Here is an 11,786-nt window from a genome sequence, read left to right on the forward strand (position 1 = left end):
TCCCAGCCAAACCTTTTAAGTTTGTTCATACTGGACCTTAGTTGTTCAAGATTTCAGATAGTACTTTTTCTTTGTTTAGAATATGGCTGGGAGAGCAGGAAATCCCATTTTTGTCTGTTTTGTGTTGGTAGTGCTCTGTTAGTCTTGTAGACGTTTCATGATCATAGCCGGAGTGATAATATAATTATTTTGAATTCATTTTTAGAATATTCTTGTGTTTTATCTGATTCTCAGCCACGGTAGCTGGCTGTTAGTGGTGCATGGTATGCAGAGTAATTTGAGAATATGTTCAAAATTGTTTTTCTTTGGAATCGTACATTGTAGACACTTGAAATGCTGGAGAAAAAGGAGAAAGTACTTATTAAAAAGGCTGCGGCAGAGGTTGAAAAGGCTAAAGAATTTACAAGGGCAAAAAATAAAAGAGGTATTTTGCAAAACTCACGGATCTTTGTGATGGTGTAGATTGTAGAACTGTCTTCTTATCCTGGATCAGTATATCTCTGAAATAAATAAATTTTTTACCCTTTCATATACAATGTGTTATTCTGAGGAAACAACACATTATGTGGTCGTCAAAAGTTCATTTTACATTTTATAGGGTGTGTCAGTGTATGTATATGCTTGACAAGTGGATACCTAATCTCTAGGGGATAATTGTTATTAGATTGGGTACTGAGTCAAAGCTTGTCACTTTGCTTTTGAATTTCTACTTCATGCAGCGGCCATACAATGTTTGAAGAGAAAGAGGTTATATGAACAGCAAGTAGAGCAGCTCGGGAATTTCCAGTTGCGTATTCATGACCAGGTGTGAATACAACTTTTTATTTATGGACAATTCAGACAATGCTTGAGTTTACTGAACTTCTTTTGCATCTTCTGATGATTTGTGGTATAGATGATAATGTTGGAAGGTGCTAAGGCCACCACAGAAACAGTGGATGCTTTGAGAACTGGAGCTTCTGCTATGAAGGCTATGCAAAAGGCAACGTATGTGGCGTATTGAATTTGTTTTAGTGATGTTCATATCTTTTTTCACTTTTAAATTATAGGAAGTTTTGTTTCTCTTCATATCACTTGTACTATTTCATATTCTGGCTTATCTTTATTAATGGAATGCTGATTGTGAATTGTTATCTTGCTATGTTATTTCACAGGAATATTGATGACGTTGACAAGACCATGGATGAGATTAATGAACAAACTGAGAACATGAAACAGATTCAAGAAGCATTATCAACCCCAATCGGTGCAGCTGCAGATTTTGATGAGGTCCTCTTCTAATCATTTCAACTTTATTTGTATTTGGACAAGACATAGATATGATTCTTTTAGGTGAACTTTTTTGAAGGGGTTGGCAAAAATCCCTAAAAGCAAAGAAAACAGATCTACACTGTTGTTTGAAATATACCTGCGGAGCACTCTCATTTTCTTTGTCTCTTCAGGATGAATTGGAAGCAGAACTTGAAGAATTGGAGGGTGCTGAGTTGGAAGAACAGCTTCTTCAACCTGCGACTACAGCTCCTGCAGCTCCAGTGCAGGTCCCAGCTGGGAGGCAACCTGCTCGCCCTGCTCCTCAGAAGCGCACTGCTGAGGATGAATTGGCTGCTGCTTGCAAGCTGAGATGGCGCTTTAAGCAGGTCCTTATTTTTAGCAGTAATGCCATCTAATCCCGTTATTTATGCATTTATTTCAGTTAATTAATGTTGCAATTGGATGGCTTGTGTATGCAATTATGCATCATTTTGTATTGCAATTTGAAATCTATTCCTTAGATTGCTTTCACGAGGAAAATGTGGGAAGCTTATTTTAGTTGGTTGCTCTCATTGTAATTGAGCTTTCTGCCAGAATTTTGCAGGCGCTGTGCTTATCACGTGTGGCTTTCATAAAGAATTCTAGCCACTGTTATGGAGAATTCTGCTTTTCTCAGTCTCCTTTATCTATGCGATATGTTGAACAAACCAGCAGGTGTATATAACGGTGTCAAAAGTTGAACAGAAAAGTCCATCGACCCTTGCATCCAATCTCCGAAGCGAGTTGTTTTTTTTTATGTTGTGTGATTTGTCTATTGGTTACATTTAAACTGCTCCCCCCCCCCCAAAAAAAAAAAATCTAGTCCTTGATGGAATGCATTTACTTAATCATACATTTTGTGTGTGTATCCTGGATGGAATTAATATAGTCTTGGCCCCAGTCCGCTTATATCCTTGAACCTGTCTTCAATGAATAAAAGAAATGATTAGTGAGCGACTTTGTTTGCTCTGGTGAATGGGAGTATAGAAGCACATTTCCGGCAGATAAAAGTACATTGCTTCTTGAAAGTATTTGCTAATCGCTTCATAGAGATCATGATTGGCAGTTTATTTTCCCTAATGGTTGTCATAAGATTTTTATTCTCCCATTGGATATTTGGCAATTCTCTAGGTTGTTTCCCCAAAATGACAGTTTCTACCTTGGTTTAATGCCTTTTCAGGGCCTTGCCTTATCCGGATAATCCAGACCCAATGCCGTGCTTTTCTTATCAAGTTAATTAAAAAAGGACAAAAAAATGAGAAATTCTCAAATACATAAAGATGCAATAAATTTTTATCGTATTCTACATTAACTTAGGCGGAACATCAACTTCGTGGAGCTTGGAGAGGGATGAAAAGCACTGGAAGGTAGGTATGGGTCATGTTTATACAGAAGGTGGTGGTGTAGTGTAGATTGGTTGGAGGCACACAGCTTGAACAGAAGCATTGGATGGGATTAGATTTTTATGGTGGTAAAATATTATATTGGTTTTCAAAAGGAAAATATAACAACCATACTGAGACGAATTGCTAAAAAAGTAAAAAAAAGATCTTTTTAAAAATCTTGGGGTAGTGGATCCAAGCTTATCTTTTACAAGCATGGGCGAGAGCCCCATAGGAGTTTCATCAAGAGGACGACAGCCCGAAGGCATGTAAATAGCGCAGTTGGCCAAGTAGTCTGCTCCCTGGTTTTCTCTCCGTAGCATGATTTGGGCAAATATCCCTCCCCCTTATTATATTAATCTAGTTCTAATTTATAAATATGAGCTATGAGTCATTGAAAGGAGGCTGAGTCATCGTGAACAAAAATCTTGGGTCCTGGTGATGAGTGATGACGAAGTTAGCATGTGTCCTGGAGATGAAAAAGCTGCAGTGGGAACGGATAGTCATGTGCTTGTCCAACTCCAAGAGAATCACCCATCACCCTTCAAGGACGTTGAATTAGTCCTAGTGTGATACTGTCGGGTTTTTGTTTTTGAGAAAGAGGCCAAGATATGAGCGGATTGTCTCCATGGATCATTGTTTTTCAAAAGAAGACCCGCATTTCCGATGGCTCTTTTATCTCAAAGCCTCTCAATTTAGGCTTATTACGAAATGGGATGTGGAATATTGAATAGTTAACAAAACTTAGTTGTTGCTTGTAACTTGGTTGTAGTGTTGTACCCTAAATAAGCCTATCTAAAGGTTCAAGGGTTAGGTAACAAGAAGCAAGGAGATTAAATCCTCATCTAGAGTGAAAGGTTAACTCACGTGTCTCTAATATGTATCCTTAAAGATTTATGACTTCTTCTTGCAATGCCATTGATGACTTACTATCATCTCATGAGGAATTCATATTTTAGTTCATTTTGGGTCAATGACAGAATGTCTTTACTTGCATGTCTTCGGTGTGCCGTTTTACTCAAAACTTCAACTTACAGAGCCGGACCTCAAAATCCATCTATATGAACTCAGATTGCCGTGAAATGATTTAAACATTTGAATCTCAGAAATCAGGTGTGCGTTTTGTCTGGAAACAGCGCTTTTGGCATTGAACGGACACCCTCAGAGTTATTTTACAGTAAGGAGGTGTTTGGACACCATGAAAGAAGTATTTTTTCTCAAATCAAGATAAATACCTCCACCACCCGTAAAAGTACTTTTAAAATTATGGTTTTTGATTCCATCCGAACACCCTTGAGAAGAAAACCGTTGTTTTCACTTCGAAATGTAAATTGCGAGCTGTTTGCGCGAATGATCCTTTGAAAAGAAGGGGAAAAAGGGCAAAGGCGTGGCTGCTTAAATCAATTTTCAGTTACTTTTTATTTATATTGCGAGGTTTGTTTACGTCATCAACTCTGGAATACTGATCACCACGTTGCAGAAATGTCATTTCTCTTTGCCCCAGAAAGAGTACTCACACTTCAAGCAAATTCGACAGAGAGGAGGAGGAACGCATGAAATCAAAGAATTTCATTGAAAGATCACAGCTTCAGCATATGAACAGGAAACAGAACCAAAATAGAACACAATCAATCAATATACAAAGTTCGCAAATTCAGGCCTCCTTTATATCCAAAGGCTTAATGAATGATGTAAGTAAGAAGCAGAGCCACTAGCATGAGCACGTAGGCGATCCCTTGATCAATTGCCATCCCTGTCAGGCAAACACCATTTAAAACGAACCTTATCAGACCATTAAAACAGCCCCAGGAAAGAATCGAAGACACAGAAGAAATTAATGATGGAAGCAGCTTAAAAAAAAAAAAAAAACCAAAAAATGAAGAAAGGTGATGAGAGGCATCAAAAAAAAGTACCATCACTGGTAGGAGGTGGTGCGGGAGCAGGGCTCTGAGCATTGATGGTCGGCACTGCAAAAAGCAAGGCAAGAGCGAAAATGGCCATCAAGAAATATTGAAGTCTAAGCGCAAGAACCTCCATTGCTATTTGCTATCAAGTTCTCAACTCTGTTTTCTTCTGCGTTTGAGAGGATTCGAGGGCAAGAATGGGATGTGATGGGAGAATATATAAGCAAGTTGCTTGCAAGAGGAAGAGGAGGAGGGCGAAGCTTTTTATGCATCGAGACAAGAATCTTGGGACGAAGCAGACACTCTGGCTGGCAACTAAGAAAAGGGAGAAACAAGAAAGAGAGCAACATGCAGAATGCAGGAATCAGATGTAGGACCCAACAAGAAAGGTTGACGGATGACAGGTGTAGAGATGAGATTGTGCCCATGTTACACAGTCCAGGCAATTTCGAGCTGTGCTACAGAAGGCGGCCTGGGCCACAGATATTGACAATAGAGATTGATTCGGTTCAACATTTCAAATTTGAATATTTAATATAATATTTAGACAACTGATTCGGTTGAACCCCGAAATCTTAAATCTTTTCCCTCTCCTCAAATTTCGAGACATGATTGAGCCGTTACCTTGGACGGCGACCGTTGGCTTGGACCGCATCCCTAGGGGCCACAGATACAACTCATCCACGACACACAGCCCAGCGGACCGGAACAGAAAGGGAGTGAAGCCGAATTCGATTGTGTTTAATTAACTTTTTGCACATATGGAGAAATAAAAATTTAATATATTGATTATAGTTGAAAGGACTTTCATTTCCTAACACCAAATTTTAAGTTCGAGGTTGAATTTGTGTAAATACAGAAAATGTGTTAAAAAAATTATTTCCCAGCCAAGTTTACCAATATTTGAATCTAACATAATTAAATAGTCATATCAAAAAAAATTTCACAGTGCTAATGGGCCCGTTTGGTTGCAGCCCAAACAGCCCACCCGGCATGCAATGCTATGGAATATTGATTACAATGACATCATTTACTATGTGTCTTTTTTTAAATTAAAGAAGTGTAGTAGGATATATTTTTAATATTTGATTAAATAAAAATTACTAGAAAAAATCATATTACCCTAAAAATTAATAGTCTAGGTTCTTTATTTTGCTACTTTTTGTTCTTGTCTCGCTGGTTCCTTGTTCTTTAAAATCATACCTCGGTTTATATTAAAAAGAAGGCAACGATGTATAAATATAATCACATATATGGTGACGAACTTGTTAAGTTGGCATGATTTGCCGAACAATGCGCCTCTTTCAGAATTGTTTTTGGGCGCCAAAGCAAGAAGAATGACAAAGTCATATGGACAAAATATGGAAGAAACAATTAGATGCGACAAAGTTTTGGTTGCCTGCACGTTCACCAACAGTCATGTGGACCAAGTCAGAAAACCAATTCACAAGCAACGAAAATGTTCAATAATTATTTCTCTTCCCTTTGTTGTCATTGTCATGGGACAAGTTTAGTTTATAAGATTTGTGTCCAAAATGTTAATTTTTTTCTAAATATCTGTTGTCTTTTATGTTCATGACTGATTAAACAAATCATATCTAATTAATAAACTTTGTTACAGATAACTATAAAATTTTAATAACATTATATATAGTTTGACTGAATTTCTCGATATAAGTTCATAGATCCTCACAAGTTATAACAAGATCTGGGAGATAAGCTGCTCAACAAACAACCTAGTCACATGACGGCAGCTGAGATGTAACTAAAGATGAAGGCACATTAAAACTGAGGCAGAAGATAAATTTTGACTAATTAGCTAGTTAATATGGTATTATGGCAGAAATCTACCAATAAGAACAAAGTTCAGCTCTCCAACCTCGTAAAAACACTTTTGCAATCTGATGAGAGTGTTTAGAAACTCCCAGAAGTACTTTAAAAAAGTACTTTTACTCGAGATAAAATAAAATTCTTTTCATATACTCATTTTGTTTTTCATTCAATCACCTCCGCACATTAGTCGCTCCAAGGGTATGAGGATATGTTAGCAGAACAGTATTGTTCTGTCATCTTTCAGAGAAAATTATGCTCAACTGAACTTGTTATGCCTTCATAGTCACAGAAATGGATGCCTGTGGTGGTTAACTCGTTATCATGACCAGAGGATCGAACGAATAAAGAACTCGGGCCACTAAGGATATTAAAACTCTACTCAAAATTGTAATCATGACCAGAGCGTGAACACAATTCACACAAACAAATACCCGCATCCTCCAAACAGGATGGTCATAAACCTCATGAAAGTGGCGGCCGCGGTTAAAGGGAACAAAAACAAGACAGTAAATACTATTAGGTAAGCACAATAAACACTTCAATTAAATCCTAAATCCTATATATTCTTAAAACCTCTTGATATATTTTCGCTTAAAGAAACTCTTGCTTCTTCTTTTGAACTGATTACGCTATCCTTGAGACTTTGATGAAGTTAGGGATGTGGGGAAGAGAAAATAGCATGCCACTGTTTTTTGTTTGAAGATCCCATAGGAAATCATGATAATCAGCTTTACTTTATGAAGATCGGTAACTTAGAGACACGAGCAATAAGTGGCCTTCATCTTGGTTCAAAGTTCCAAATCACCAACAGCCCTGAGGGGAAGGGGTGCTAGCTCCAAATAGTCAAAATCATCTGTTATCCCAATCTGCATTAAGATTAAGGTGCAAGAGTTAAGGAGACATAAGAAGAAGAAACGTGGATAAACAACCCAACTCTCCTCAAGGAAGGCTGTGTCCTAGCTACGTTGTGCATCAGGATAGTGATCTCAATCTCATTCAAGTGACTATGAAAGGCAAAAGAAATCCATTGCATAGGGTCAAAGATAACAACTTAACAGAGGGTTTAAGCATCGAGCTTTACATAAAGAGGCATAAAAACCTGACCTCCTTATACACGTTTTCAAGCTGCTCCTTGGCCTGGGGGAAGTTGTTTGAGCACCATTGCTTCAGGGTGAAAGTGTTGTCTGCACACATTTTTTAGCCACTATGATTTGGAGGTTCTACTCAGCACAATGTAATGTGACATTTCGAAAATCCAGACATCCTCCCCTAGTAAACCCAATTCATTGGAAAAAGGGGAAAAAGGAAAACATTAAGCAGAACCTGTCCATCTGTTGGCTGCTACATGGGCAACTTCAATTGCTTCCTCTGCAGATATTGACATCAAATCATCAGTGATCCGACATGAAAACCATCACAAGTTATAAGGATTAACTTCTAAATTTTTCCAATTAAGGCGCCAAATGAACAATTCTTAACTCATTGCTTCAACGGCAGCTGGATCATTGTCTGCATACTTTCCCAACTCTTCCTGAAACCATAAAATATTAATTGATTGCGGTCATGGAATTCATTAAATTATGATCATACTTAATGCAGTGTGAACAAATAAACTGCAAATCAACCTTCAACTCATTATGCTTCAGCTCAATGGCTTTTAGATCCGCTAAGGCCTCCTCTCGTTCGTCCTGGAGGAGATACAATCGATACTCTTGGAGTAGAGCAAAATGCAAATGATACACTAGTAAGGAATGATGAATCATAACTCACAGATTCCTCTCGTCCTTTCTTTAGCACCTCACATTGATCAGCAAGTTCAACATACCGCTTCTTGTTGCTTTTGAGTTCAGATTCAAGTTTGTGGTAAACATTCCTAAGCTATACAAAATTGTGTTAATGCCGTAATCAAGCTACAGCCAAATAATCTGGAGAGCAGTGACCAAGTTATCAACCAAAAATGGTAAAACAGCAGAATGTCACTTTGTCCTCAAGGGTTTCACCTGATTTCCTGCACAGCTTGGAAGACTCCAAAAGTATACCTGACAGCCAAAATACGAGATCAGTCATGTCAAGGTTATCTCTGAGAATAATTTGTCCGAATGTCAAAGACAGCTTAAAATTTCCGTTTCTCAAGTCTTGTGGGTGGGACAAGCATCTGATGGCCCTAACTATAAAACAAAGGAGGGGGTGGGCGCGAAAATGAAAACTATTTTATTCAGTCTCTATTTGTAGATGTTAACTTACAGAAGTTCCTATCTTATCTTTTGAAACAAGGTCATCGTCCACTAAACTTTGGATGACATCCTTCACGGACTGAGTGATGACACCTTTCTTGGGACCTAACTTCTCAAGCTCCTTAAGCTAAAAAGAACCCATATATAATTAGTCAGTTGATGATAACAAAAAAAACAAATTAATGCAGTAGTGAATGAAATGAGGCTAGCAACTAGAAAGTTACACGAGAACCTAACCAGGAAGAAGTCTTGTGACTCGTAAAAGACTTGGAGCATTCTCTCACGCTTCTCTTCCAATGAAAGACCTCTTTTCTTCGACTGCACCGTAAGCAAAAACGCACCAATCCATCGCAAGACAAACAAATTGACAAAAACAATCTATCAGTCATTAGGAAAACCACCAAGACCTTGCCAGAAGAACGCGTCATTTTCTCATACATGGAGAGAGCCACGATTAAAATCGTAAAACAATCTATTGAACATGCAGGAAAACAATTAGGTATTCCATATAGCAATTTTTCTTTTGGTGGTTAATTCGGGACATTTGCCAACTCCCATTATATTCAATGACGAAAACGAAGAGGAACAAAATAAGAAAAGGGCGCTCAAGATTCAACTCTAGAACCAACCAACTTCCCAGTGACTTCAGATATGTGATATCAAATCCTACTAAACAAAGGAGCTACTAGTGAACGATAAGATCAGTCACGGAGGCGAAAAATGCTACAAATAGGGATAATTGAAGACTAGGTTATCCAATAACGAAATAACAAATGAAATCCCGATTTAGAGAGAGATGAAGTCACCATTGCGACTGTTCGGCGAGCAGCAAACCAACAATCGGCAGTGAAGGTGGAACGTTAAGAGTCAGGAATAAGAGGAAAATTCCGGAACCGCGGGCTTTTCGTTGCGGCAGCCAATTTCTCTTTGGCGGGAAAATGAGGCTTGCTCAATACAACACTGTAATTATTAAATACTCCTTTTAATTGAAAATGTATTTTTTATTAAATCAAAGTAAATAATTTTTTATTACTAAAAAATTGAACTTGATTTTATACTTAAATGATCATAGCTTCCTTCTACTAAAATCAATGTCTGTTGGTGATCTTTATTGAAAACAAATATATCAAGAATATAAATTTAAATAAATAAGTTTTTCCCAAGATAAATGAGGTAGGTGCAGTAACTAAATATAAAAATTTTATATTGATATTATCGGCGAGTCATAAGTGGGAATTTGAATCAGAGGCATGGGCTATGTTTAAAAAAGTGATGTTAGGATTGAGAATAAATTTATTCTTTTTGGTAATTTTTTTTAATGGAGACAAAATAATATTAAGTAAAAAGTAAAAGTTCATTTCACCCAAAAAAAAAGGTTCAAAGTATAATAATAGAACAAGAATAGAAATTATAGTTGGAAATAGCCATAAAAGAAGATGAACTACTCCTCCGGTCCTAATTATAAGACCCAATTGACTTATTTGAGGAGATTAAGGAAGTAAGTTAAGTTGGTTATTTATAATAAATAAGTGTTGTCATTCCTAAAATATCCTTGCTAATTAAGTATATTGGCTAAAACTATCATTATTAGAAGGATTATGTTGGAAAAAATGCATAAATATAAGAGACAAAATGGATTGGGTTTATAATTAAAACCAAATAAAAAGTCAAATTGGGTCTTATAATAAGGATCGGAGGAGTAATATGGAAACATAAGGAAAAAAGAAAGCAAATAAAAAATATCATAAGAATATCTTCCAAAACATGAGGCTTCTCTGTGCTGATTAAGCTTCGAAGTTTTTCCACCAAGACTAGATGTGAAACTGAAATTGGATATTCAAGCAAGAACAATAGCTTTTGACACAATAAAATGCCGGTCTCAAATATGATGGAATGAAAAGTTTAGACTCCGAGGTTTTCCTCATATGTCATATGATAAGAAAAAGAAAAAGTACTCATTTGATTTTTGTTAAAATAATTAATTTAAACTAATTTCATTAAGTTATATAAAGTTATTAAGCATAATAGGGAAAGAAAAAAGTACTCGTTTGAGGCTCACCGATATAAAGGATGAACCGTGAAATGAAAGAGGAAAAAAGAATCAGGAAAATAGTTATAAAGTCTTGAGTAAAAAAAATAATTATTAAAAAATCTCAATAACAAGAGAACAGTATGCCATAAGCTTTCAGAATATGAGGCTCTTCCGTACTGATTAAGCTTCTAAGTTTTCCTCACCAAGGCTAGATGGAAAAAACTGATGTTGACTATTCAAGCGAAAGCAAATAGCCTTTGACTCAATAAAGTGCTCATCTCAAACATAATAAAATAAAAGGTTTAGACTCTGAGGTTTTTCTAATATGTCATAATAAGGAAATGAAAAGGCAATTGTTTGATTTTTATTAAAATAATTAATTTAAAAGTTATATAAAGTTATTAAGCATAATAAGAAAAGGAAAAAGTTCTCATTTGAGGCTCACTAATAAAAGAGAAGCAGCGGAGGAAAAGAGAATTGGAAAAATTACTATAAAGTTTCAAGTAAAAAATATAATTACTGTAAAATCTCAATAACAATAGAATAGTCTGCAAGATGCCAGTAACAAATTCTAAAGCAATAAATGACAACTATTCACTCTTTTTTTTTTTGTGCAGACTACTCATTTATTATTAAAACTTACTTTCTTTTTTTTTTCCTATTGAGGCCTCCTTATAATTCTCAAGAAGATTTGAGCTGACAAATTGTAGTGGATCTTGACGTTGTATAATTACTACTAATCTGTGAGACTTATTATCTTAATCTCAATCGTAGAAAAAATTTAAAATTAATATTCTAACTTGTGAAAAAAATTCTTATTATTTCTATAATCTCTCCATTTTAGTCTTGTCTTCCGTTTACCGAAATTAATATATATATATATATAGTAAAATTGATCAAGTTTTAACGCTTTTTTCTCTCTTCCATATAAAATTATAAACTATATTCGATAATTATATTCAAACTACTCTATATATTCTATATGAATTTTTAATTCAGCGTTTCTCATTCATCATTTGAAAATCTTAAACAACATTCTTGACTAGCTTGTGTTTTGTTCTGAATCCTAAAGGCATCAAGTTAAAAATTACTACCTCCGGTCCTTAATATA

The 11,786-nt window shown here is 36.1% G+C and overlaps 1 protein-coding gene and 1 pseudogene across 1 annotated transcript; one reads left to right on the plus strand and one right to left on the minus strand.

Annotated features, from left to right (window-relative positions):
* Positions 1-304: 304 nt before the first annotated feature.
* LOC114761328 (vacuolar protein sorting-associated protein 32 homolog 2-like) lies at positions 305-2,138 on the plus strand (annotated as a pseudogene).
* A 4,613-nt stretch (positions 2,139-6,751) lies between these two features.
* LOC114761322 (meiotic nuclear division protein 1 homolog) lies at positions 6,752-9,525 on the minus strand. The gene is made up of 10 exons (XM_028950667.1): positions 9,450-9,525; positions 8,881-8,961; positions 8,654-8,770; positions 8,410-8,448; positions 8,180-8,287; positions 8,035-8,097; positions 7,889-7,940; positions 7,733-7,777; positions 7,514-7,593; positions 6,752-7,275 (listed from the first exon to the last, which is right to left on the minus strand). Exons 1-10 carry the CDS (start codon positions 9,450-9,452, stop codon positions 7,198-7,200), a joined length of 666 nt encoding a protein of 221 aa, XP_028806500.1. The 5' UTR covers positions 9,453-9,525; the 3' UTR covers positions 6,752-7,197.
* Between the last annotated feature and the right edge of the window lie 2,261 nt (positions 9,526-11,786).

This window comes from Neltuma alba, unplaced genomic scaffold (genome assembly GCF_004799145.2).
Source record: "Neltuma alba isolate B1F8T4 unplaced genomic scaffold, ASM479914v2 tig00011117_pilon, whole genome shotgun sequence".
Classification (NCBI taxonomy): Eukaryota; Viridiplantae; Streptophyta; class Magnoliopsida; order Fabales; family Fabaceae; genus Neltuma; species Neltuma alba.